The sequence below is a fragment of the Amblyraja radiata genome, unplaced genomic scaffold, assembly GCF_010909765.2.
Source record: "Amblyraja radiata isolate CabotCenter1 unplaced genomic scaffold, sAmbRad1.1.pri S43, whole genome shotgun sequence".
NCBI lineage: Eukaryota > Metazoa > Chordata > Chondrichthyes > Rajiformes > Rajidae > Amblyraja > Amblyraja radiata.
Genome location: NW_022630150.1, coordinates 539,263 through 567,200, shown reverse-complemented (window position 1 = coordinate 567,200; position 27,938 = coordinate 539,263). Strand labels below are relative to the sequence as shown.

General features: G+C 46.6%; 3 protein-coding genes across 18 annotated transcripts in view; 2 read left to right on the top strand and 1 right to left on the bottom strand.

Annotated features, from left to right (window-relative positions):
* The window catches only part of epo (erythropoietin), a 30,831-nt gene extending 30,137 nt beyond the window's left edge, over positions 1-694 (top strand). Inside the window, exon 5 of the mRNA XM_033016336.1 lies at positions 2-694. Within this exon, the coding sequence (XP_032872227.1) occupies positions 2-151 (150 nt within the window). The 3' untranslated portion in view covers positions 152-694. The remainder of the gene's footprint in view (position 1) is intronic.
* An 8,069-nt stretch (positions 695-8,763) lies between these two features.
* Positions 8,764-13,597, top strand: pop7 (POP7 homolog, ribonuclease P/MRP subunit). 5 transcript variants are annotated; one of them, XM_033016302.1, is made up of 3 exons: positions 8,764-9,007; positions 9,901-9,930; positions 12,581-13,597. In XM_033016302.1, the coding sequence occupies exon 3, from the start codon at positions 12,586-12,588 to the stop codon at positions 13,060-13,062; it is 477 nt and encodes a 158-aa protein (XP_032872193.1). In that variant the 5' UTR covers positions 8,764-9,007; positions 9,901-9,930; positions 12,581-12,585; the 3' UTR covers positions 13,063-13,597. The 5 variants fall into 5 exon arrangements, with proteins under 5 accessions (XP_032872193.1, XP_032872194.1, XP_032872195.1 ...); XM_033016303.1 differs by lacking the exon at positions 9,901-9,930 and adding an exon at positions 9,409-9,438; XM_033016304.1 differs by lacking the exon at positions 9,901-9,930 and having other exon boundaries at positions 8,765-9,007; positions 12,584-13,597.
* A 6,167-nt stretch (positions 13,598-19,764) lies between these two features.
* gigyf1 (GRB10 interacting GYF protein 1) overlaps positions 19,765-27,938 on the bottom strand; it is a 112,900-nt gene continuing 104,726 nt past the window's right edge. For 3 of the 12 annotated variants that reach the window (XM_033016324.1, XM_033016325.1, XM_033016326.1), the window contains exon 31: positions 25,445-26,007. In XM_033016324.1, the coding sequence (XP_032872215.1) occupies positions 25,771-26,007 (237 nt within the window). In that variant the 3' untranslated portion in view covers positions 25,445-25,770. Of the gene's footprint in view, positions 24,586-25,444; positions 26,008-27,938 lie in introns of those variants that run through there. The other 9 variants (XM_033016328.1, XM_033016327.1, XM_033016329.1 and 6 more) reach the window with 7 other exon arrangements.

Below are 27,938 nucleotides of genomic sequence, written 5' to 3'. Positions count from 1 at the left end.
GGTCAGCCTCAATGGGGATCAGCCGGCTGCACAGACCACCTTCAACAGCAGAACAGTGAGAACCATCTTCCATGTGTACCTGAATTTCTTGCAAGGGAAAGTGCGATTGTTTTTCTTGGACACAGAAGCCTGCAACCTGGCCACGAGCTGACAGTCCCCCTGAAGGAACTTCCCGTGCGAACTATAAAACTGTAACCTTTGCACAAAAATATACAGCACCAACAAGGAACGGAAGAGAGAGGGAGAAACAAACGGATGCGATGAAGAGCACGGCTATTTCCGTTTGGGACGTTAACCATCCAGCTCTTGAGGACTTGACCAGAGACACTGTTATTCCAAGTGCTCGGGACTTACAATGCTTTGAACTCAAAGGCAAGAGAGACAGAGAGAGAGAGAGAGAAGCACCCAATAACCTATTTGACTGTGTGTGCCAATCCTCTCCGACTGAAAGTGTCTCGTTTATTGATGGCGTGGCCCGCGACTGAGGGCACCATTTTGTTCTGTAGAGTATTTGTGAATATGGGACGTGAGATTTTGATGCCTTTATATTTTTAGCTCTGTCACCCTATTAGACCTAAGGCCGTTTTTATTGCTTAACTCGCAGATTAAAGTTCACTGGTCACCCAGTAGAAGTAAACACAAAGTGGACGACTTCAGTCAAAATGTTTTGTGAGAATGGGTGAGTTCAACACTACTGCTCAACATTAAACTATTCTATATATTTAAGCATATTTGTACATCCAATCCAGGTTCCTGATTTTCAACAATTTAATTTCTCATTTTTTCACTCTGTAAGACGTCCTCAAACTGTGTTTCAAGGCGGTGCAGCGGTAGAGGTGCTGCCTGATGCCCCTGTCCCACTTAGGAAACCTGAACGGCAACCTCTGGAGACTTTGCGCCCCACCCAAGGTTTCCGTGCGGTTCCCGGAGGTTCTTGTCAGTCTCCCTACCTGCTTCCACTACCTGCAACCTCCGGCAACCACCTGCAACCTCCGGGAACCGCACGGAAACCTTGGGTGGAGCGCAAAGTCTCCAGAAGGTTTCCGTTCAGGTTTCCTAAGTGGGACAGGGGCTTTATAGACCCGGGTTCGATCCAGACTACGGGTGCTGCCTTTACAGAGTTTTTACCTTCTCCCCGGGACCTGCGTGGGTTCCTTGAAATGAGAGAATTCAACATGTAAGCTGTCCCAAGCGAAATATGAGGGGCTGTTTCTCCATTTTGGATTTGGCCTCACTCTGACAATGGAGGAGGCCCAGGACAGAATGTGGGATTGAGAAAAAAAAAATTCACACGGAGAGTGGTGAATCTGTGGAATTCTCTGCCACAGAAGGTAGTTGAGGCCACAGTCCATTGGCTATATTTAAGAGGGAGTTAGATGTGGCCCTTGTGGCTAAAGGGATCAGGGGGTATGGAGAGAAGGCAGGTACAGGATACTGAGTTGGATGATCAGCCATGATCATATTGAATGGCGGTGCAGGCTCGAAGGGCCTAATGGCCTCTACTCCTGCACCTATTGTCTAAGTTTCTATGAGAAGGGCAGTTACATTGTTTGGCAAGCAGGAGATTGCCTCGGCCGAGGCGGACTGAACGCAAGTGAAACGATCCTTCTTAACCCTTTGTAGTTTATAGATAATAGACAAAGACAATAGGTGCAGGAGTAGAGGCCATTCGGCCCTTCGAGCCAGCACCGCCATTCAATGTGATCATGGCTGATCATCCCCAATCAGTACCCCGTTCCTGCCTTCACCCCATATCCCCCTGACTCCGCTACTTTTAAGAGCCCTATCTAGCTCTCTCTTGAAAGCATCCAGAGAACCGACAGAGAATTCCACAGATAATTTAGTTTAGTTTAAAACTAGTTTTAGTTTTAATTTTAGTTCTAAACTAAACTAAAGATGTGGACCTCGGCTTACAACTGGTGTTGGCGTTGTGTACATTTTTGACATTTGCCCGCTGGAAGTTTAGGGAGGATCTGGCTTACATTTGAAAGGGTTCCCAGATGGTATTGCATTGACATTCAAGGCCGATTCAAACCCATTTGCCAAGACTCATATATTTGGTTTGATTTAGAACTAAACTGAACTAAACTAGAAGGGGGAACTCTTGTACCTTGACATGGCTGGCAGTGACTAGTGTGGTACCGCAAGGCTCAGTGCTGGGACCCCAGCTATTTACAATATATATTAATGATCTGGATGAGGGAATTGAATGCAACATCTCCAAGTTTGCAGATGACACAAAGCTGGGGGGCAGTGTTAGCTGTGAGGAGGATGCTAGGAGGCTGCAAGGTGACTTGGATAGGCTGGGTGAGCGGGCAAATGCATGGCAGATGCAGTATAATGTGGATAAATGTGAGGTTATCCACTTTGGTGGCAAGAACAGGAAAGTAGACTATTATCTGAATGGTGGCCGATTAGGAAAAGGGGAGATGCAACGAGACCTGGGTGTCATGGTACACCAGTCATTGAAAGTAGGCATGCAGGTGCAGCAGGCAGTGAAGAAAGCGAATGGTATGTTAGCATTTATAGCAAAAGGATTTGAGTATAGGAGCAGGGAGGTTCTACTGCAGTTGTACAGGGCCTTGGTAAGACCACACCTGGAGTATTGCGTACAGTTTTGGTCTCCAAATCTGAGGAAAGACATTCTTGCCATAGAGGTAGTACAGAGAAGGTTAATCAAACTGATTCCTGGGATGACAGGACTTTCATATGAAGACTGGATAGACTCGGCTTGTACTCGCTAGAATTTAGAAGATTGAGGGGGGATCTTATAGAAACTTACAAAATTCTTAAGGGGTTGGACAGGCTAGATGCAAGAAGATTGTTCCCGATGTTGGGGAAGTCCAGAACAAAGGGTCACACAGTTTAAGAATAAGGGGGAAGTCTTTTAGGACCGAGATGAGAAAAAAAAATTCACACAGGGTGGTGAATCTGTGGAATTCTCTGCCATAGAAGGTAGTTGAGGCCAGTTCATTGGCTATATTTAAGAGGGAGTTAGATGTGGCCCTTGTGGCTAAAGGGATCAGGGGGTATGGAGAGAAGGCAGTTACGGGATACTGAGTTGGATGATCAGCCATGATCATATTGAATGGCGGTGCAGGCTCAAAGGGCCGAATGGCCTCTACTCCTGCACCTATTTTCTATGTTTCTATGTATTGTCTTTGGTTTGATCTTTGGCAATGGAAATTGCTGCAGAGGTGCAGATATTGTTCTCAAGTTAGAAATACCTCCATCTTTACTTTGTGTACTAGTCATGTCTCTACTACTTATTTCATTCCCCTTACATGTTTTTCCTCTACCTGCTAAATCTTTGTAAGGTGTCCTTGAGACTCTTGAAAGGCGCCCATAAATAAAATGTATTATTATTATTATTATTATCTTTAGTTTCTTGTGCCTCCTAAACTAAACTAAACTAAACCAAAGATGTGGGTCTTGGCAAATGGGTTCAAGTTAGCCTCAGATGCCAATCTTGGAAGCCTTTCAAATGTAAGCCAAACCCTCCCGAAACATACAGTTGGAATAGTTTTGACCCCGTGTCCTTCGTTCAATGGTTAGGTAAATACGACCTCTGCTCCACATGGAAGTGTCACTGTTTGCCGACCATGTCTGCCTTTGCTGTAATCCGTTTCAAATGCAAGCTGTGGCCTTGGGTTTGCAAACGATTGCTACACACCGTGGAGGAGGGTGCGATCGTTCAGCAGCACCGACGAGAAGTCTGTTCGGTCGTCCCAGAGATAGCACTACAAAGGAGACGAGCCGGAAACACAGGAGATGGCCGATGCTGCAACTGCGAGCGAGAGGGAAAATAAAAAAAACACATACTGCTGGAGGAACTCAGCGGGTCAGGCAGCGTCTGTGGAGCGAAGGAATAGGTGACGTTTCGGGTCGAGACCCTTCTTCAGGCTAAAAGTTGTAGACCTTTAAGGTCTAGGAGCAGTATTAGGCCATTCGGCCCATCAAGTCTACTCCAGCGTTCGATCATGGCTGATCTATCTTATCCTCCAAACCCCATTCTCCTGCCTTCTCCCCATAACCCCTGACACACGTACTAATCAAGAATCCATCTATCTCTGCCTTAAAAATATCCACTGACTTGTGGCCTCCACAGCCGTCTGTGGCAAAGAATTCCACAGATTCACCACCCTCTGACTAAAGAAATTCCTCCTCATCTCCTTCCTAAAAGTACGTCCTTTCATTCAGATGCCGTGGCCTCTGGTCCTAGACTCTCCCACTAGTGGAAACATCCTCTCCACAGCAATTCTATCCAGGCCTTTCACTGTTTGATAAGTCTGATAAGGGAGGAATATGAGAGTAAAATGTGGAAACAGAGGGATGGATCTTTATCTTTAGAGTCACACCGTTAAAAACAGGCCCTTCGGCCAACCATGTCCGTGCCGACCAGCGATCATACCATACTTTAGTACTATCCTACACACTAGGGACAATTTACAGAAGCCAATTCACTTACAAATCTGGACGTCTTTGGAGTGTGGGAGGAAACCGGAGCGCCCGGAGAAAACCCACGCAGGTCACGGGGAGACAACGTACAAACTCTGTACGAACGGCAACCGTGGTCAGGATCGAACCCGGGCCTCAGGCGCTGTGAGGCAGCAACTCTACCGCTGCCCCGCCGTGCTGTCCTGAGGGGTAATGAGTAGAAGGGAAGAAATGGGGGCTGTAGTAGGGAGGAGTGGGAGATATGAGGATGGAAGAAAGGACAGGGACTGAATGACGGGGACGGGGGAGTGAAATTAAAGGAGGGAGAGGTGTAGGGATGAACTGATCCGCTCCCATGCCTCGTCCTGATAGATCCAGTAATCTGACTTCAAGGGGTGAAGACAATGCTATACCATGGAAGAAACAAAAATGACACAATGCTGGAGTAACTCAGCGGGCCAGGCATCATCTCTGGAGAACATGGATAGGTGATGTTGTGGGTCAATAGACAATGGGTGCAGGAGTAGGCCATTCAGCCCTTCGAACCAGCAATGTGATCATCCCCAATCAGTACAATCTCCAAATCTGAGGAAGGACATTCTTGCCATAGAGGGAGTGCAGAGAAGGTTCACCAGACTGATTCCTGGGATGTCAGGACTGTCTTATGAAGAAAGACTGACTGGATAGACTTGGTTTATACTCTCTAGAATTTAGGAGATTGAGAGGGGATCTTATAGAAACTTACTAAATTCTTAAGGGGTTGGACAGGCTAGATGCAGGAAGATTGCTCCCGATGTTGGGGAAGTCCAGGACAAGGGGTCACAGCTTAAGGATAAGGGGGAAATCCTTTAAAACCGAGATGAGAAGAACTTTTTTCACACAGAGAGTGGTGAATCTCTGGAACTCTCTGCCACAGAGTGTAGTCGAGGCCACAGTTCATTGGCTATATTTAAGAGGGAGTTAGATGTGGCCCTTGTGGCTAAGGGGATCAGAGGGTATGGAGAGAAGGCAGGTACGGGATACTGAGTTGGATGATCAGCCATGATCATATTGAATGGCGGTGCAGGCTCGAAGGGCCGAATGGCCTACTCCTGCACCTAATTTCTATGTTTCTATGTACCCCGTTCCTGCCTTCTCCCCCAACTCCGCTATCTTCAAGAGCCCTATCTATCTCTCTTGAAAGTATCCAGAGAACCGGCATCTGAGGCAGAGAATTCCACAGACTCACCACTCTCTGTGAGAAAAAGTGTTTCCTCGTCTCCGTTCTAAATGGCTTACTCCTTATTCTTAAACTGTGTGCGTGTGTGTGTGTGTGTGTGTGTGGGTGGCCCCTGGTTCTGGACGCCCCCAACATCGGGAACATGTTTCCTGCCTCCAGGACCCTTCAGCTTTCGCCTCCCTCCTCCCCCACCACAATCGGTCTGAAGAAGGGCATTTTTCTCATTCCCTGAATGAGCCCTGAAGATATTGAGGAGTTGTTGAACAGCGATCCCCGTACACAATCTAAACCAAACTTACTTTGCTTCTACAGCAGGCTCTACTGGACAACAGTGGTACAGAAGGCCCATGGATGCAAAGTGTAACAAATGTTTTATTGTCGTGTGTCCTGAAACGGAACAATGAAATTCTTACTTGCAACAGCACGACAAGTATGTGAACATAGTACACAGTAGACACTAGAATAAACAACAACAAGTTCAATAAATTAGTAAAAAACTGGTGGCCAGTTAGGAAAAGGGGAGATGCAGCGAGACCTGGGTGTCATGGTACACCAGTCATTGAAAGTAGGCATGCAGGTGCAGCAGGCAGTGAAGAAAGCGAATGGTATGTTAGCTTTCATAGCAAAAGGATTTGAGTATAGGAGCAGGGAGGTTCTACTGCAGTTGTACAGGGTCTTGGTGAGACCACACCTGGAGTATTGCGTACAGTTTTGGTCCCCAAATCTGAGGAAGGACATTCTTGCCATAGAGGGAGTGCAGAGAAGGTTCACCAGACTGATTCCTGGGATGTCAGGACTTTCTTATGAGGAAAGACTGGATAGACTCGGCTTGTACTCGCTAGAATTTAGGAGATTAATGGGGGATCTTATAGAAACTTACAAAATTCTTAAGGGGTTGGACAGGCTAGATGCAGGAAGATTGTTCCCGATGTTGGGGAAGTCCAGGACAAGGGGTCACAGCTTAAGGATAAGGGGGAAATCCTTTAGAACCGAGATGAGAAAAACATTTTTCACGCAGAGAGTGGTGAATCTCTGGAACTCTCTACCACAGAAGGTAGTTGAGGCCACAGTTCATTGGCTATATTTAAGAGGGAGTTAGATGTGGCCCTTGTGGCTAAAGGGATCACGGGGGTATGGAGAGAAGGCAGGTACAGGATACTGAGTTGGATGATCAGCCATGATCATATTGAATGGCGGTGCAGGCTCGAAGGGCCGAATGGCCTCTACTCCTGCACCTATTGTCTATGTTTCTATAACGGATTTTGGTTATAACGGATGGATCTACCGATTTTCATCTCCAGGCTGGGCTGCCAAAGCCACCCCTGGCTTGTTCCTCCTGACCTTCTGCCACCACCGCTGGCCTACACACCTTCCTCGGCCGTGCCAGCCACTACCACCACCACAGACCCCTACCAACACTCTGGCCGCCCGTGGCCGCGACCGTTGACTCAGCCGATCCTCGCCTCTCCCCCAACCATCAACTCGCCTGGATTCCAGGCCCAGTTCCAGACCATGAGTCCGAAGAAGGGTCTTGACCCAAAAGCTCGCCTATTCATGTTCTCCAGAGCTCTCAGCCTGACCTGCTGAGTTAAACCCCTGTCCCACGGTGCCGTTAGTTAGCGAGTCTTCCTGAGTACCTGCCGTTAGCGCTAAGAGACGTCCCCGAGCTCCGACATACCCGCTACGTTCATTCTCCGTGCTTACGAGTTCGATTTTTTTAAACTCGAGAGAGCTCTTGGAATGAACTCGCTCCGTGGGACAGGGCTATTACTCCAGGTAGGTACTATCGCAACATTTAAGAAACATTTAGACATGGGTAGGGCGGATTTAGAAGGATATGGGCCAAACACAGGCAGGTGGTAGTAGATGGGACATGTTGGTCAGTTTGGGCAAGTTGGACCAAAGCACCTGTTCCCTCACTGTATGATTCTAAAACAAAAAAAATCCTTTAGAAACTCAGCAGCAATTGGAGGATTGGAAATGTGCTCCTTGAATCCTTGTTGCCAATCTCAATTTGATCATGAGAAATAAAGGGTACACAAAAATGCTGGAGAAACTCAGCGGGTGCGGCAGCATCTATGGAGCAAAGGAAATAGGCAACGTTTCGGGCCGAATCACTCCATAGATGCTGCCGAGTTTCTCCAGCATTTTTGTCTACCTTCGATTTTCCAGCATCTGCAGTTCCTTCTTGAACATGAAAAATAAATATTGGCCAAGAGGTTTTACACTGACATTTATAAAAAAAAACAAAAAGCAACTTGCAAGGTTCACTTGCACTTCCTCCAACCTCATCTACAGTGTCTGCTGTTCCAGGTATGGACTCCAATATATCGGCGAGACCAAGTGCAGACTTGGCGATCATTTCGCTAAACACCTCCGTTCAGTCCGCCTAGGCTTACGCAATCTCCCAGTGGCTAAACACCTCCTCCTATTCCCACACTGATCTTTCTGTCCTGGGCCTCCTCCATAGAAACATAGAAAATAGGTCAGGAGTAGGCCATTCGGCCCTTCGAGCCTGCACCGCCATTCAATATGATCATGGCTGATCATCCAACTCAACGTTGCCTATTTCCTTCGCTCCATAGATGCTGCTGCACCCGCTGAGTTTCTCCAGCTTTTTTGTGTACCTTCGATTTTCCAGCATCTGCAGTTTCTTCTTAAATAATCTGTAGTTCTGTCCTACACATTGGAGGATTGGAAGAGGGTGTGCTCCTTGAATCCTTGTTGCCAATCTCAATTTGGCCATGAAAAAGGGGCAACATTACATTAAAAATGCATTGCATATCAAATATCATAAATACATATAAAATCTTGGTATATCACATAAAAACATCATAATTTATATATTTTTTTAAACACAATACATAAGTTAAAATTCCAGATTAAAAGATGGTCAATGTTCTACAAGACAACGAGACCAGTGTCTCCACAGCTGGGATTCGTAGCATGCAATGTTCAGACAATGATGTATCACCTGAAAGCAACCTGCAGGCCTCCCATCAGTGGAGGGCGCTGCAGATGCCAGTCTCCTCTTGACCGGCTGCAGCACTCGTTGGTAAGTGTGGCGCGCTGTTGATTGGCCGTCGCACCCCCGCCGCCATCTTGGTGAGGTCTTGGCGCAGGCGCGGTGTGGGCGGCGCAGGCCTTGAGGAGCCGGGGGATCGCAGCTCAGGCCCGGCCGGGAGACGGAGCGAAATACGCGGCTGTATCTCTGCGGGAGAGGCGTCGCTGCTCTCCGGTGGGCACCGGGCTGTGGGGAGACGCCACCCACACCCGCCATTGCAGCCGGCGGGACGGTCACGTGGGCCGCTGCAAAAGAAACTAAAATCCTGCAGACGTCGGGATCCTGAGGTAAAATCCCGAGATAAAATCCGGCAGCTGCTGCAAACCCGAGACAAAATCCCGAGATAAAATCCGGCAGCTGCTGCAAACCTGAGATAAAATCCCGCAGCTGCTGCAAACCCGAGATAAAATCCCGAGATAAAATCCGGCAGCTGCTGCAAACCTGAGATAAAATCCCGCAGCTACTGCAAACCTGAGGTAAAATCCGGCTACAAGCTGCAAACCTGAGATAAAATCCGGCCACAAACTGCAAACCTGAGATAAAATCCGGCAGCTGCTGCAAACCTGAGGTAAAATCCCGCAGCTGCTGCAAACCTGAGATAAAATCCCGCAGCTGCTGCAAACCTGAGGTAAAATCCCGCAGCTGCTGCAAACCTGAGATAAAATCCCGCAGCTGCTGCAAACCTGAGGTAAAATCCCGCAGCTGCTGCAAACCTGAGGTAAAATCCCGAGGCAAAGTCCCGCAGCTGCTGCAAACCTGAGACAAAATCCGGCCACAAGCTGCAAACTTTAGACAAAATCCCACGGCTGCTGCAAACCTGAGACAAAATCCGGCAACTGCTGCAAACCCGAGATAAAATCCGGCCACAAGCTGCAAACCTGAGGTAAAATCCGGCAACTGCTGCAAATCTGAGATAAAATCCCGCAGCTACTGCAAATCTGAGGTAAAATCCCGAGGCAAAGTCCCGCAGCTGCTGCAAACCTGAGATAAAATCCGGCTACAAGCTGCAAACCCGAGACAAAATCCCGCAGCTGCTGAAAACCTGATACAAAATTCGGCAGCTGCTGCAAACCCGAGATAAAATCCCGCAGCTGCTGCAAACCTGAGATAAAATCCGGCAGCTGCTGCAAACCTGAGATAAAATCCCGAGGCAAAGTCCCGCAGCTGCTGCAAACCTGAGGTAAAACCCCGCAGCTGCTGCAAACCTGAGGTAAAATCCCGCAGCTGCTGCAAATCTGAGGTAAAATCCTGCAGCTGCTGCAAACCTTAGATAAAATCCCGCAGCTGCTGCAAACCGGAGATAAAATCCGGCATCTGCTGGACACCTGAAACTGGAGAGAAAATCCTGCAGACGCTGGAAACATGAAATAAAACGCCGCAGACGCTGGGCGCCTGAAACAAAATCCCGCAGACGCTGGTAACCTGATGTAAAATAGCAGCAGCTGACAATCTGAAACAAACCCCTGCAGACGCCGGAAACCGGAGATAAAAACTCGCAGAGGCTGGACACCTAAAACAAAAACCCGCAGGCGGTGTAAACCTGAAATAAAATCCCGCAATCGCTGACAATCTGAAAGAAAAACCCGTAGACGTTGGAGAGTTGAAACAAAATCCCGCAGACGGTGACAATCTGAAAGAAAAACTCGCAGATGCTGGAAACCTGAGATAAATACTGCAAACACTCAGCAGGTCAGGCAGCATCTCTGGAGAGAGGGGCAGGGTTAACGGTTCAGGTTGATAAATTAAGATAGGTTTATAATTCTCGTGTACTGAGCTTTGCATGCTATCCAATTACACCAAGTCCTAGGTAGGCATAACAGATAGTGCAAAGAAAAAAATACCAGAGGACAGAATATAGTGCTAGTGTTACAGTTACAGAGAAAAGTGCAGTGGCCACAATGAGATAGGTTGGAAGATCAGGACCAAGCCTGTAGTTCATAGGAGAACCATTCCATGGTCTGATCTTCTTGTGTATGGCGTGCACAGCCTAAAGTTGTACGACAACTTGTTCACATTGATCTTATTTGATTGTGCACGCCGGATTGATTGCATTTATCGAAACAGGGCGGACCACGTGAAGGTTGCAATCTTCCACCCCATGGTCTATAACAGTGGGGAAAAAGCTGTTCCTGAATCTGGTGATACGTGGTTCCAAGCTGCATCTTCTGTCTGACGACGGGAGAGAAAAGAGATTGACTGGGGTGAAACGCAACAGAGCTGGGAGGAAATGTTAGAAAGTTACCTGTTGTGGAGAAAATAAAGTGGGAGGGGGGTGGAGAGGAGAGGGAATTCCTTTGATAGAGTGGAGATGAGAAGAATAAATCAGAAGGGCAGTGCTGGTATTGACTGGTGAATTAACGTGATCTGTCTGCCTTGGGCTGCAGTAGTATGTCTTTTTGTGCAAAGCTCCAGTACCTAATCTGTGGAAAGACATTCTTGCCATAGAGGGAGTACAGAGAAGGTTCACCCGACTGATTCCTGGGATGTCAGGACTTTCATATGAAGAAAGACTGGATAGACTCGGCTTGTACTCGCTAGAATTTGGAAGATTGAGGGGGGATCTTATAGAAACGTACAAAATTCTTAAGGGGTTGGACAGGCTAGATGCAGGAAGATTGTTCCCGATGTTGGGGAAGTCCAGAACAAGGGGTCACAGTTTAAGGATAAAGGGGAAATATTTTAGGACCGAGATGAGGAAAACTTTTTTCACACAGAGTGGTGAATCTGTGGAAATCTCTCCCGCAGAAGGTAGTTGAGGCCAGTTCATTGGCTATATTTAAGAGGGAGTTAGATGTGGCCCTTGTGGCTAAAGGGATCAGGGGGTATGGAGAGAAGGCAGGTACAGGATACTGAGTTGGATGATCAGCCATGATCATATTGAATGGCGGTGCAGGCTCGAATGGCCTCTACTCCTGCACCTATTTTCTATGTTTCTATCTGCAGTCTTGTGTGTCTCGAACGTTCATCACCAGGCTGTACAGTTGCTGCCTCACAGACTTGGTTCTATCCTGACTACAGGTGTTGTCTGTACGTTCTCCATGTGATCACGTGGGTTTCCTCCCACACTCCAAACACGTACAGGTTTGTAGGCTGCTTGACTTTGGTGAAAAGTGTAAATTGTCCCTAGTGTGTAGGATAGAACTAGTGTATGGGGATAGCTGGTTGGCGCGGACTTGGTCGGCCGAAGGGCCTGTTTCCACGCAGTATCCCTAAGCTAAACCACACTAAATTACAAAATTCTTAAGGGGTTGGACAGGCTAGATGCAGGAAGATTGTTCCCGATGTTGGGGAAGTCCAGAACTAGGAGTCACACAGTTTAAGGATAAGGGGGAAATCTTTTAGGACCGAGATGAGAAAATCATTTTTTACAGAGAGTGGTGAATCTGTGGAATTCTCTGCCACAGAAGGTAGTTGAGGCCACAGTTCATTGGCTATATTTAAGAGGGAGTTAGATGTGGCTAAAGGGATCAGGGGGTATGGAGAGAAGGCAGGTACGGGATACTGAGTTGGATGATCAGCCATGATCATACCGAATGGCGGTGCAGGCACGAAGGGCCGAATGGCCTACTCCTGCACCTATTTTCTATGTTTCTATGAGAGGATGGAGAATTCATGTGTGTATATATTTATATTATGGTATATGGACACAGTTATCTTTTTTGTAGTAAATGCCTACTATGTTCTGTGTGCTGAAGCAAAGCAAGAATTTCATTGTCCTATACAGGGACACATGACAATAAACTCACTTGAACGAATTAAAATGGCAGGCAACTTGGAACTCGAGACCGTCTTTGAGTATGGGCCTGACGTTGCTCCACACACTGACATGTCTGTCCTTGTTCTGCCTCCCCCCCCCCCAGCAGTCATGGCTGACCGATCGATGGGGACCCCGCACCTGGGCCCGACTCCAGCAGCAGCTGCGACGGCAGAGAGCGTGGGGGACATGGACCCGGTGGAGTACATCCTCCGCAAGCGGCTGCCTCACAAGCTGCCCCGCCGCAAGAACGACATCTACATCAACATGAAGACCGACTTCAAGGCGCAGCTGGGCCGCTGCCAGAAGATGCTGGAGGCCGGCGGCTTCAGCGAGATCTGCATCCACGGCCTGGGGCTGGCCATCAACCGGGCCATCAACATCGCCCTGCAGCTGCAGGCAGCCAGCTTCGGCGCCCTGCACGTCGCCGCCAACACCTCCACCGTCGAGCTGGTCGACGACCTGGAGCCCGAGCTGGATCAGGCCGAGGCTGTCACCCGCACCAGGAACAATTCCGCCATCCACATCAAGGTCTTCCTGGCGCTCCCCAAGGGCGAGCGGGTGGAGCCGCTGAACCCCTGTAACTGAGGGGCCACGCACGCACGCAAGCTTCCGTTACCAGCCCAATCCACTCATTCATCCAGGGCCAGTCCAGTGGGTACGTCCCAGCATTTTGTGTCTATCTTCGGTGTAAACTGCGTCTGCAGTTCCTTCCAACACACTGTGCCCCATTCATTCATTGAGGGCCAGCTAGTGTGTGTCTTCATTCAGGGCCAGATAGTGTGTGTTCTCACCTATTCATTCAGGATCAGGCCACTGCATGTCCACATCCGTTTACTCCCGGCCAGTCTAGTCTGTCCCCATCCATTCATTCAGAGCCAGCCTAGTATGTTCAAGTAACCCTTGCTTTCCCTCACCCACCCTAGTCCGACTAGATTCATTGCTCGTTTACAGAAGGGTTTCGGCCCGAAACGTTGCCTTTTTCCTTCGCTCCATAGATGCTGCTGCACCCGCTGAGTTTCTCCAGCATTTTGGTCTACCTTCGATTTTCCAGCATCTGCAGTTCCTTCTTAAACACAATAGATTCATTGCCCTCCTGATTCATTTCAGTTTGTATGTGCCATCACCTTCCCCTCAGCCTTCCCTATGGCTAATTTTCCTCCCCCCGATTCATTTCACAGTTTGTATGCCTCATCACCTTTCCCCTCAGCCAACAATGAACCATTGCCATGACCATTGTCTGCTGTAATCTGTCATTTTCACACCCTACTCATCCCTATCGCTAGTTTTCCTCTCCCCCTGATTCTCAGTCTGAAGAAGGATCTGGACCCAAAACGTCACCCGTTCATTCTCTCCAGAGATGCTGCCTGTCCCGCCGAGTTACTCCAGCATTTTGTGTCTATCTTCGATGTAAACCAGCACAATACACAGTATGTGTCCTTATCCATTCATTCAGCGCCAGCCCATGTGTGTGTGTGAGTTCCCATCCATTCATTCGCGATCTACACTGTGCAGGATCAGATGGAACTGATTTTGCTTGTTTATGTTAGTGTTTCAGCTTGAAATTTATCTCCTGGTCCTAAAGTACAATGCTGTGTTGCTTATCCTAAGAGAGCTGGTGCAAGTAAGGTGCTTCTGTGTTAACTTACCTGGGACATTGATACAGAAGTTGTCTCATCTCCCCCACTCCCTTGCATCCATGGTGTAACTGGCTGTTCTTTCTGGTTTCCCCACACCTGCATAGCAAAGATCTGTTGGTCTGAAGAAGGGTCCCGACCTGAAACGTTACCTGTCCATGTTCTGCAGAGATACGGTCTGACCCGCTGAGTTACTCCATCAATTTGTGTCTTTTTCTGCAAATCAGCGTCTGCAGTTCCTCGTTTCTCACTGAAGGTGATGAGTTCAAATTTGCCTTCATAGAAACAAGATGCCAGCTGCGATGGAACGCCTACTTGATGGTCACAGACGCAAAATGCTGGTGTAACTCAGCGGGACAGGCAGCATCACTGGATAGAAGGAATGGGTGACGTTTCTGGTCGAGACCCTTCTTCAGACTGAGTCAAGAGTCAGACTGAAGAAGGGTCTCAACCCAAAACATCACCCATTCCTTCAGTGCAGAGATGCTGCCTGTCCCGCTGAGTTACTCCAGCATTTGTGTCTATCTTTGGTGTAAACCTGCATCTTACCACACACCTCATTGCTGGTGTTAAGCAAATGGCCTGTCTGCCCTCTGTAAAATATCCTAGTTGTTGAGGAACAGGGGATTTATCCCTTAATCAACACCAGATCCAATCATTTATCTTGCTGTTTGTAGCTTTGTGTGCACAAGTCCAAAATTATTTTTTTATATTTACTGCTTGTCTGTAAAACAATTCAAGATGTTCAGAGGTTGTTAAAGATGCTTTAAAATAATGACTTTGAGTGCTATTATTGCTCTGAACACAGTCTGTAGTGTGACCTTTTATCATTGGTGTTGATAAAACTACGGTGAATTGATAGCATCATACTCTTGCTGTGAGACTCTGGATTATTCCAAACCATGACACGTGTTTCCCAAGGTATTGTATTGAGTGTCTCTTCACTTCCCCAGCCCTTGAACGGAACATAACATGAATTTACTGTTACTTAAGAATGTCTTCCTCGTGCTTTGTGTCTTCATTTTGAAACCAGTACAGCCGCCATCTCACAGCACCAGACACCCAGGTTAGAAACATAGAAAATATGTGCAGGAGGAGGCCATTCGGCCCTTCGAGCCAACAACGCCATTCATTGTGATCATGGCTGATCGTCCCCAATCAATAACCCGTGCCTGCCTTCTCCCCATATCCCTTGATTCCACCAGCCCCTAGAACTCTATCTAAGTCTCACTTAAATCCATCCAGTGATTTGGCCTCCACTGCCCTGTGGCAGGGAATTCCACAAATTCACAACTCTGGGTGAAAAACTTTTTTCTCACCTCAGTCTTAAATGACCTCCCCTTTATTCTAAGACTGTGTGGCCCCTGGTTCTGGACTCGCCCAACATTTTTTCCTGCATCTAGCTTGTCCAGTCCTTTTATAATTGTATATGTTTCTATGATCCCCACATCGTCCTTCTAAACTCCAGTGAATATAAGCTTAGTCTTTTCAATCTTTCATCATATGACAGTCCCGCCATCCCAGGGATCAATCTCGTGAACCTACGCTGCACTGCCTCAATCACAAGCGTGCCCTTCCTCAATCCTGAACTTGGGTTGCTGTCTGCGAGGAGTTTGCACGTTCTCACAGCTACCGTGGGTTTTCAGGTTAATGGGCCCCTCTGTAAATTGCCCCCTAGTGTGCAGGGTGGGGATATGAAAGTGCGATTACATGGAACTAGTATGAATGGGTGGGCAATGGTCAGTGTGGACTCAGTGGGCACAAGGGTTCTTTTCCATGCTGCATTTCTAAAACTAAACCTAGGGTCACTAATCAATCAATCAACCTTTATTGTCATCTTGCAAGCAACAGTTGTACAGTGCAAAATGAGAAGACGTTTCCCAGGGAAATATTTGTTACCCATCCACGACTGGCCTTGATGAGCTACCACTTTTAACTGCTGGCCGACAAATGTGCTGGAGAAACTCAGCGGGTGAGGCAACATCTATGGAGCGAAGGAAATAGGCAACGTTTCGGGCCGAACCCCTTCTTCAGACTGAAGTCAGAGTCTGAAGAAGGGTTTTGGCCCGAAACGTTGCCTATTTCCTTCACTCCATCGATGCTGCTGCACCCGCTGAGTTTCTCCAGCATTTTTGTCTACCTTCGATTTTCCAGCATCTGCAGTTCCTTCTTGAACGTTTAACTGCTGTCCTTCTGGTGAAGGCATTTGTGCTGCTGTTCCTGGGTTGAGAGCTGGAAACAATGGGGGGGGGGGGGAGACTTTCCAAGTTAGAATAGTACGCAATTGAGTGGGGGGGGGGGGGGGGGGGGGGGGGGGGTAGACTATTTTAACAAAAGCCAATAGAATGGCACAGGTAGTACTAGGAAATAAAAATGGGACAGAACTCTTCATAATGTCCATCTGAACATCCACCATGTATCAGTATCTCATCTGTTAGATGGCATTGCTAATGGTGTAATAATTCCTCGGCCTAGACTGTGCATTTAAGTCACGAGAGTAAGATTTGGACCAAAACCCGATTCAGAACTGAGTATAGCAGGCGTTTTAAGAAAGAACTGCAGATGCTGGAAAAATCGAAGGTAGACAAAAATGATGGAGAAACTCAGCGGGTGAGGCAGCATCTATGGAGCAAAGGAATAGGTGACGTTTCGGGTCAAGACCCTTCTTCAGACTGATGTGGGGGGGGGGGGGGGTGGTGGGAGAAGAAAGGAGACAGTGGGCTGTGGGAGAGCTGGGAAGGGGGAGGGGAAGGAGGGAGAAAGCAAGGGCTACCTGAAATTGGAGAAGTCAATGTTCATACCGTTTAAAAGTTAAACCAACCTGATCTCCCTGTGGCTCAGCACTTCAACTCCCCCTTCCATTCCGAATCCAACCTTTCTGTCCTGGGCCTCCTCCATGGCCAGGGTGAGGCACCACCGGAAATTGGAGGAGCAGCACCTCATATTTTGCTTGGGCAGTCTACACCCCAGCGGTATGAACGTTGAAGTCTCCAATTTCAGACAGGTTCACCGTACTTTGGCACATGTGACATAAACTGTACAAAGGTTTTGTACATCAGTGTGTGTGTGGATGTAAAATTATAAACATACAGCAATTGCGAGCACTGCTGTGACTAAATGTACAATTGGTAACATTTATCAACCCAATTGATTAAGTAGAAATTGAAAGAAATTAATATTTTGTTTTGTTGCCATTTATATTTTAACATTTTTCAACCCAAAAATCAAGAAGAAAAGTAGCCAGTGAAAGTAATTATATTGTGAATAATCTGATGCCGTGATGATTTCACCGTAGTGATAGTTATGGCACCAGAGACCCACATTCGATCCTGACTACAGGTGCTGTCTATAGGGAGTTAACATAGAAAATAGGTGCAGGAGTAGGCCATTCGAGCCTGCACCGCCATTTAATATGATCATGGCTGATCATCCAACTCAGTATCCTGTACCTGCCTTCTCTCCATACCCCCTGATCCCTTTAGCCACAAGGGCCACATCTAACTCCCTCTTAAATATAGCCAATGAACTGGCCTCAACTACCTTCTGTGGCAGAGAATTCCAGAGATTCACCACTCTGTGTGAAAAATGTTTTTCTCATCTCGGTCCTAAAAGATTTCCCCCTTATCCTTAAACTGTGACCCCTTGTTCTGGACTTCCCCAACATCGGGAACAATCTTCCTGCATCTAGCCTGTCCAACCCCTTAAGAATTTTGTAAGTATCTATAAGATCCCCCCTCAATCTTCTAAATTCTAGCGAGTACAAACCAAATTAGTAATTTCTCCCTGTGTACGTGTGGGTTTTCTCCAGGTGCTCTGGTTTCTTCCCACCCTCCAAAGACATGCAGGTTTATAGGTGAATTGGCTTCTGTAAATTGTCCCTAGTGTGTAGGCTAGGGTGATCGCTGGTCGGCATGGACTCTCTGAGGTCGAAGGACCTGTTACCACGCTGAAGCTTGAAACTAAAGTAGGGGAGACCCGAAACCAAACATGTTTAAAAGGAGAATCCATCATTCACATTTCTGTCACAGGTAGCAACCTGGGCATTCTCCGTTACAAGAAAAATGAAACATGGTTGCTCTCAACAAGACCCACCTTACTGTGGCGCTTTCCTGAATTCAAGATGTCCATATGTACGTTTCAGCCAATTGAGCAATTCAATGTAGAGTGGTCACTGTTGCAATGCAGGGGAATGTGGCAGCTAGCCTAATGTAATAACAACTAGCTAACATTTTTCTGCTGAGGATTAGTCTAAAATTCTAGGGAAACGTCACCTGGCCAGCTTTGAAGTGTCTCACAGGGTTACCCATGTCCATCCAAAAGCACACATCGGCGAATGTCTGAAGATGTGTTCTGACCCGAAATGTCACCAGTCCATGTTCTCCATGGATGCTGCCTGACTCCCTGAATTACTCCAGCATTTTGTGTCTTTCCTTGGTAAACCAGTTCCTTGCTTCTCCCTAATGTCTCACCCGACAGTTCAAGGATTTCCAGGACATTCTCGTTTAATCCCTGGGGCTGGCATGATGGCGTAGCGGTAGAGTTGCTGCCTTACAGCGCTAGAGACCCGGGTTAGATCCTGACTACAGGTGCTTGTCTGTACGGAGTTTGTACGTTCTCCCCGTGACCCTCGTGGGTTTTCTGAGATCTTCGGTTTCCTCCCACTCTCCAAAGACACAGGTCTGTAGGTTAATTGGCTTGGTATTGGGCTCAACAGGGTCTTGGTGAGACCACACCTGGAGTATTGCATACAGTTTTGGTCTCCTAATCTGAGGAAAGACATTCTTGCCCTAGAGGGGGTACAGAGAAGGTTCACCAGACTGATTCCTGGGATGTCAGGACTTCCATATGAAGAAAGACTGGATAGACTCGGCTTGTACTCGCTAGAATTTAGAAAATTGAGGAGGGGTCTTATAGAGACTTACAAAATTCTTAAGGGGTTGGATGGGCTAGATGCAGGAAGATTGTTCCCGATGTTGGGGAAGTCCAGAACAAGGGGTCACAGTTTAAGGATAAGGGGGAAATCTTTTAGGACCGAGATGAGGAAAACATTTTTCACACAGAATGGTGAATCTGTGGAATTCTCTGCCGCAGAAGGTAGTTGAGGCCAGTTCATTGGCAATATTTAAGAGGGAGTTAGATGTGGCCCTTGTGGCTAAAGGGATCAGTGGGTATGGAGAGAAGGCAGGTACAGGTTACTGAGTTGGATGATCAGCCATGATCATATTGAATGGCGGTGCAGGCTCGAAGGGCCCAATGGCCTACTCCTGCACCTATTTTCTATGTTTGTATGTATAAATGTAAGATTGTCACTGTGTGTGTGTATGTGTGTGTGTAAATGTGCGGGGATCGCTGGTCGGTGTGGACTCGGTGGGCCGAAGGGCCTGTTTCCACGCTGTATCTCTAAACTAAACACAGGTGCAATTGGAGCAATTGAATGACGGACTCCATAGATGCTGCCTCACCCGCCGAGTTTCTCCAGCATTTTTGTCTACCTTTGACTGGATTTTCCAGTGTTTTAACCTCCAGAACCACTGGGATATGGAAGTTGATCGCAGGCAGTGGAAACAATTGAAAGTAAAGTGCGCAATATTCTGCGTTGTCATCTTGAAAAAGCAGTTACATGTGAAATGCACAACCACAAAAAAGCCATTTCAGTTTCAGAAACCCAGTACGAATTTATTCTGTAGTTTTTGTTTACATCTCAAACTATTTACATTTGTCTGTCATATTTTACCTCTCCCCCCCCCCTCCCCCAACCCCCCCCCCCCCCCCCCCCCTTTATTACATCCACAGAAAGAATGCAAAGCTCGAAAGACTTGTGAAAAGGCAGTATTCACAGAACTCCTCAACCTGGAAAATAATGTCTTATGTTTAGCAGAGGGAGGCTTAAACTTTACTGTGTAGTCAGGCTTCCAACCAACGAAAAGTACAAGTTATTTATACAATTAAGCAGAGTATCTACAAAGCTCCGGAGACTATGCACAACATTTTTTTTTTTAAAGTACATTACACTCGTCCCATACCCCCACCCAATCCCTCCCCTCCCCTCCCACACACAACAGATATTGGTTGTAAAATCAAATGAAACAGTTGTGCAAATAAGTCATCCAACTTGCATTAACTCCGCAATGTCCCTCCCTTTCCCCCCCCCCCCCCTCCCCAAAAACAAACCCCTCCTTCATTTGCCTACATTCCTGGACATGCTCCAGAAAGCAAATGTGGCATTGCGCAAAGAAACAAAAAAAAAACTAAAACCTGACATGGTTTAAAATATACACATCTACACCGAGAAGAGTGCAGAATTAATTTAGCTTATGCAATAAGTGGTGCTTCATATCTGGAACAATACAGCCGAGGCTGAACAAGCTAGCTCATGGCTTTTTATTACAATCGTCATTCCTTTCAATAGCAGCCGAACACAAAACGGGCACAAGGTGAGGAAATCTTGCAGTGAAGCTAATCCCTAGGGCCGAGCATGCCGAGTGCTGTGGCCTGGGGAGGGGGGGGATTATGTAAAACCACACGGAGGCCTGGAGTCCACGCAATGCATCCCTTGCAGCAGCCGATGCATTTGTCCTATGCTCATCTTCCCATCCCCTGCATCGGCCTTTAATCTTGGCATTAGACCACGCTCGATACAATAAAACATTCAAAGGCTACACGAAGGAACTCACCACAACCAGACCAAGTGTGTACATTTGGGGGGACAACCACTGGTACATTCATATATCTTGTCTCTCAACTCTGGGATGCGGATAGATAGATGGATTAAGCTAGTGATACAAGGGAGGGGAGGGGGGGTGGGGGGAAGAAATCCCTGCGTGGTCAGTGGGAGTTATTTGAAGGGACCAGTTCAGAACATAACCACCAATCTGGTGGCTCTGGTGCAGTGAACTCTTTTGGAGACTGCAACAACTCAACCAGCCTACCCAGGAGAACTTCAAACAAGTAGTAGCGCAGAAAGCTAGCTGGGGGAATGGACAGAAAGAATATCTGCCGGTAGATTAGAGGTCATGTGGTGATTCTTGCCCTCCCTGTGCCCGACCCACTTAAAAAATAAATTGTGCGTTTTGTCTAAAATGTGGATGCAGCACAGGCTTCTTAAAGTATCTGAATCCTAACCTAGAAAGTCGGTGGGTGGAGGGCATGCAAGTTGACGAGGACTCGAGCAGGTCAACTCTTCCAATGACACCAGGCTTTGGGAGTGAAGATGCTTGTGGTAAATTCAAAAACAGAGTACACTGGGAAAGGACTGCTTGTACCATACTGGCTGCATCTTAATGCTTACACAAATATATTATGCTCCCAATCTTGTGCGCATATTTCCCCAGCACCAGTGATCAAGGAAGCACACACAGCATTAAAGCACTGTTTACAAACTCTATCCTCATGAGAGCAACCTGGACAATGCACCACCAATTAACGCTTCTGTAACTTCCGCCTGTTTGAACGCATTTAAGTTTAAAGGGAAACTATCCTCCTTTAACTTGCTTCGGGTAATTTATTGAATGGGGTTGTTTGAATGAATATTAACAAGCGAGTTAAGATTTAAAAAACCCAGAGTGGAAGCAGCAATCTGAAATCAGGCACAATGCACTTTAAACGCTTTCAATCAGGGACAGGAAGATGCAGCCACTTTTTGAACAAAAAAACTAATTCTGCCTTCTTGCATCCACTGCAGAAGTGAACCAGATGCAAGGGTGCATCGTAGGTGGATCAGGGTGGGTACAAAATTAACATCAGCAGGGGGCGAACACACGTACATGGGTGAAACAGTTGCAGTTACTCCCTTCACGCCCAATTCCTATTTTAAACAGCGGTCTGGAGTGCATGTGTAATAAAACTCAGCTAGTTGAATGCATTTGTGGACGGGAGGAAATTGAGAAACCGCATTCGGAGCGGTGCAAACAGCCTTTTCACACCAACAAATTCGGAGATGCACTCACTTTTGAGTTGGAAAAGTACACTTGAGGTTAGTTAATACTGAAATGGTCTTTACATTTACACAATTACATTATAACCAGTTACCACAATGAGTTAATGATATGCAATCACTCCCAAACCACTGCACCTAACCCAGATTCTCTTCTCCTGTCCTGCAAGCACGATAAACTCCGTAGGCCCCATGTCAATTGGAACACCACCACCTCTCCCTCCTCAAAAGTAGGTCCTCGACTCAAACGTCGCGTGAATCTTGGAAAACACACTACACTCGCGGTCCGGTGTACGGACTAACGCCATATCCAGGCCGATTCCTGATCCACTCGGATGCTGTACATCGGGAGCCTCTGGAGCAAGAACGGATATTGTCAGCAGAACCTGCCGATTAAGGGTCTGGTGTTATCTGAAAAATTCCTCAGCTGAGAGGCACCAGAGTTGGCAAACTGGGATAATTCTGCAGTGCAAGGGTCTGGGCCCTGGGTGACTGAATCCCAGTTGTTTCTCCTCCAAAGGGTTTCACTACCATTTTTAAAATAGACTCTCACAGGCAGAGCGCAACTACACACTTACTGACTTCATTCTGTCCCGGCTCCAGCCAGCTAGACTCCACTCGCTCGTGCAATCTTCCTCGTGGAGCGAGCACACTCTTCCCACCCTGTGGCTCGCCTCGTACTAACCTGTGGGTCACCTCTCGTTTCTTAAAGCTTTTTTTTTTTTTTTTAAGACAAGTTGTGGTTTGATAAGAGAAAAACAAGAAGAAGGAAAAAAACAAAAACAAAAAACATGCATCGTCAGTGGGAGCCATTCCGCCAGGAGTCCAAAAGATAAAGCAGCCAACTTTCGAAAGAGGTACACTTCAGTCCTACCGCTCTGGATCCATTCCAAGAGGGAACAGAAGTTTAAATTTGGGAGGGAAAAAAAACACACACACACACGCACAAACTTATACCGTATACAACTATCCTTTTTTTCTTTAAAAAAAAATACACACAAGACTGAAATGGTCCCACACGAACAGTGGTAATTAGTGTACAGCCCTTGCAGTGCTGTTAAGAGTCACCTCAGTGGAATAAAGTGAGGGGGGGGGGGGGGGGGGGGGGGGGAGGATGGAGGGGAACATAAAGGATCTTTCCGCCATCTTGAAGAACAAATCAAAACGGGAGGGCCGAGTTCTCTCTCTCTCTCACTCTCTCTCTCTCACTCTCTCTCTTCCCCCCCTTTCTTTCCTTTTTTCCCCCCCAACGATTCTTCTGCCGCCACCCGCTTCTGGGTGCGTTGCAAGCCGTGCGGTTCCTCGTTACTGCCGGTGAGCTTGGAGTCTCAGGTTAAGAGTTACTTCACCCTGGAAGGGATGGGGAGGAGGTGGGGGGGGGGGGGGATATAGCTTTTTTTTTTTTTAAGAAACAAAACCAACAAAAAGCTGTCAGCGCAGCAGTCCACTTGAACTACTCTGTCCAAGTACATATTTATTGTCTTTTTTTTTTTTATACATTCCTTGTATAAAGCACCACGTAAACGCTGAAAATCCACTCTCGTGCAGTGCTGTTCGGATTAGTCCAATGTAGCTCGGTGCTTTACATGCTACCAAAGCAAAACTGAGTAAGTGGCCTCCTGATCCTCTTTCTCCCTTCTGTCTTTCTCTCTCTTACTCCCTCTCTCTGCCTCTCTCTGCCTCTTTCTTCTTTTTTTTTGTTTTTAAAAAAAGGGGGCCTACACACTCAAATCACATTGTCCAAACTATAGCACACCATAAGTTCCAGTTCTGGATTCAGTCTTTTAAGTGCATTTCTTCAGGTTCCACATCCTTTCAAAAAAAAAAAAAAAAACCTTTTTTTTTCTTCTTTTTTTTTTAAAAACAGTAACAGTGTTTTGCAGATATATTTCCAAAAAAAAGGAACTTTATATTCAAGAAAACCTCCAGTTTCAGTCTATGTACAATGTCTGATAAAGTGCATGGTTATTAAGGTGCTTCATCCAATGAAGAGCAGAAGTACCCAGAGGGTTCACAAAAACAAAATTAAGTGAATGTCAGACTTCTTGCCAGCACAGAGAGCGGAGATCCTGGATTCACCACTGTAGTCGCCTACCATGAAGCATGTTCCAGGTACGGTCAATTAGGAGTCAAAGGCAGCTTTTAGGAACTTTTTTTTTTTTTTAAACCTTGTTTAAAAGTCATCCATTGTCTCTATTTCTCCCATATTGAGTCGCTCTGATGATGCATTCACAGAGAAGCCTATTGCATTTAAAAGAAAGTACACAAATTAAAAGGGATATTTTTTTTTCAAATCGAAATGAGTCTGGTCCCAAGTTCTCAATGCTACAGTTATGCTTTACCTCTAGCTTAAACTTAAAAGCACAGTAGGAAACAGCAGTTATGATATTTGGGCATGCAATTCAGATGCCTGTATGATAAAAGGGTATTTTCCTACATCAAATGAAGGCTTTCAAGATCACAAAGTCTTGGAGTAAACCACTCCTTTTGACGAGCGAGTCAATAAATAGATGCTGCAGATTCAAATCAACCATCCAGGATCTAAAGGGAAGATGAGATTTTTTTCAAAGAGCTAATGGGAGTCAGAATGCTCTCAAACCAATTGCATAAATAACACAAAAGTCAGTGATCAGAGCCTTGCCAAACTAGAATTTAAGTGTTATGAATAAAATCGTGGCCACGAACACGACTGCTCTTTCAAAGAGCCAACTTAGATGGGTGAAAAGGTGCAGTAAATTACAGTGTTGTCATTCAATATTAATACAGGCACAAATCCAAGTCTGTCAGCTTGGAAATTTTAAATAAATGTTAATCACTATGCAAACATTATAACATTGGGTGTGATCCACTCGCCAAGCTAATTGATAAAATCTGTTGCAACAAACTCATTATAATTGCACCGCAGACTGCAGTGGTTTGGAGGTGGCATCTTTCTACAACCTTCTCAGAGCAACTAGAGATGGGGAAAAAGATTCCAACATCTGTAGAAACATGCACATCCTAGGAACCAAGGAAGGGTGAGGGGTGGCGAGAGCAGAAGGTGAAGAAGGGAAGACAAAAAGAGATGGGATGGGATTTAGTTTAGTGATACAAGGCGGACACTGGCCCTTCGGCCCACTGAGTCCGGGCCGACTAGCAATCCCTGTACACTAACACTATCCTACTCACTAGGGAAAATTTACAGAAGCCAAATTAACCTAAAAACCTGCATGTTCTTGAGCGTGGAAGGAAAGTGAAGCCCATGCAGTCACGGGGAGAACGTACAAGTTCCATGCAGACTGCACCCATAGTCAAGATCGAACCCGGATCTCTGGTGCTGTATGGAAACAACTCTACCGCTGTTTTAACAAAGTAATAAAAAGCTATTAGAATTATTTTTTGGGGGGGGGGGGGGGGGGGGGGGGGATAATAGAGTACCTGCATCATGAAGCATTTTCTTGTCAAGATGCCATTTCCCATAAAAGCCTCACCTCTCAAACCAGCTTTAAATATTGACAAATCTTTAACTTTGGGAGGGCAGGTGTGTTTTATGGAACAAGGTTCTCCAGAACTGCCTGAATGAGTGAACTGAAAAACGACAGGGAAAATCGAGATGTACGGGGTGACTTTTGTTTTTACACAGAGAGGATGGCACTCTGTTGGGGGTGGCAGCAGATAAGAGACTTCTGCGTCGGGACATGGATATGGAGGGATATGGATTATGTGCAAGGTAGATAGGTCGTGGTATCATGTCTGGCACAGACATGGTGGGCTAAAGGCCCTGCTCTGGTGCTGCACAGTTATATGTTCTAAAATCACAGCAATTAGCAGGGAGTGAAACTCACCCAGGATACTAGGATCAGCCCTCACCATCTTTTGCTTCTTTTTCTTTTTCCCAGCTTGGGAGCTCTCATAAGATGACTGCTGTGCACTGTTGTGATTGGCCTGGAACAGTGACTGTAAGCTGTTTGCCCAGATGGAGTCCTGACACGAGAGAAGCCAGCACACAGTTAATTCACCATAATGCTTAAAACAGATGCCTGTTGTAAGATATTACGGTTGAGTCGAGTTTAGTTTATTGTCACGTGTACCGAGGTACAGTGACAAGCTTTTGTTGCATGACAGTGGCTGAATGGTGTGATTTGTGTCACCTGATATCTTCTCAGTCTCGTGAATGTGTGTGTGTGTGAGTATGAGCATTGTACTTTAAAATAAAGATCCACATTGGCAATGGCTTTGCTTCTGTCTACATGTGGCTACCATAATCTCTTACAACAGGCAGTCTAACTCAACAGCTGGACAGAAGTGATACAACAAAATGGCTTTGGAGTACTTGGGCTGCGAGTGGCTCAGGGAAGCAAGACGAGTTGAGTCTAGTTTGAGTGTTCAAGAAGGAACTGCAGATGCTGGAAAATCGAAGGTACACAAAAAAGCTGGAGAAACTCAGCGGGTGCAGCAGCATCTATGCAGCGAAGGAAATAGGCAACGTTTCGGGCCGAAACCCTGAAGGAAATAGGCAACGTTTCGGGACGAAACCCGGAAGGGTTTCGGGCCGAAACGTTGCCTATTTCCTTCGCTCCATAGATACTGCTGCACCCGCTGAGTTTCTCCAGCATTTTTGTGTACCTTTGAGTCTAGTTTGAGTTTGGTTTATTGTCACATGCACCGAGGGACAGTGACAACCTTTTGTTGCGTGCTGGCTGACCAGTCAGCGAAAAGACAACACAATGATTATAATGGAGCCATCCAGAGTGTACAGGTACACGATAAAGGGAATAACATGAGTTTAGTGCAAGATAAAGTCCAGTCAAGTCTGATCAAAGATAGTCCGAGGGTCTTCAAATGAGGTAGATCGTAGCTGTTGAGGATGTCTTCAGTTACGGTTCGAACTGCTGCTGAGAGCTATCCCAGAGCTAATGTCACAATACAAGAAAATAAAACAGTTCCCTCAAATGCAACCACCCCACGGATAGGTCCATGTAGGAACACAGGTGTAGGTTTGGAGATGGTTTTAAGGACATTTTGCTTCCGAGTTGCACTGACACTATTTCATCCCAGCTGTCATCTGCCAACTGAACCATCCTATCAACCAGAGTGGTCCTGAGCTACCATCAACCTCATCAGAGACTATCTTTAATCGGACTTTATCTTGTACTAAATGTTATTCCCTTTATCCAGTATCTGTGTGGCTCGATTATAATCATCTATAGTCTTTATGCTGACTGATTGGCTGGCAACAAACGCTTTTCACTGTAGTTTGGTACACATGATAATAAATGAAACTAAATTGAAATTGGATGGAAGTGAAGGAAGGTGGTGGAGAATAACAGGATTGCCTACTTGTCCGGGTTCTCTCCCCGAATACCAAGCCTACAAACAGAAACTAGGGACAGACTGAACCCGTTAGACTTTTCAACACCCCTGATGCCACGAGACGAGCAGGTTCACCTCGGGGTCACCAGCGCCACAATCTAGCACTTCAACACGTTGTGGCGTGCAGGAGGGGGGGGATGAGTAAAAATTCCCACACAATCTGTTCCCAGGAACCAGGACCAAATGTGACCGCAGTACAGCAAACCCACCCTATAACGTACCACGGCTGGGGGAGGTTAATGATGTTCATTGTTGCCGATTGTCCGGCATAACCGAGTGGGGGGGTAAAGTTTAACCCAAGGCCAGGAGTGTACAGTTTTGGTCTCCTAATTTGAGGAAGGATAGCCTTGTGATCGAGGCAGTGCAGCGTAGGTTCACGAGATTGATCCCTGGGATGGCGCGACTGTCATATGAGGAAAGATTGAAAAGGCTAGGCTTGTATTCACTGGAGTTTAGAAGGATGAGGGGGGGTACTTATAGAAACATATAAAATTATAAAAGGACTGGACAAGCTAGATGCAGGAAAAATGTTCCCAATGTTG

Coding starts and splice junctions, on each gene's coding strand:
- pop7 (XM_033016302.1), top strand. CDS start 12,586: ATGGCTGACCGATCGATGGGGACCCCGCACCTGGGCCCGACTCCAGCA.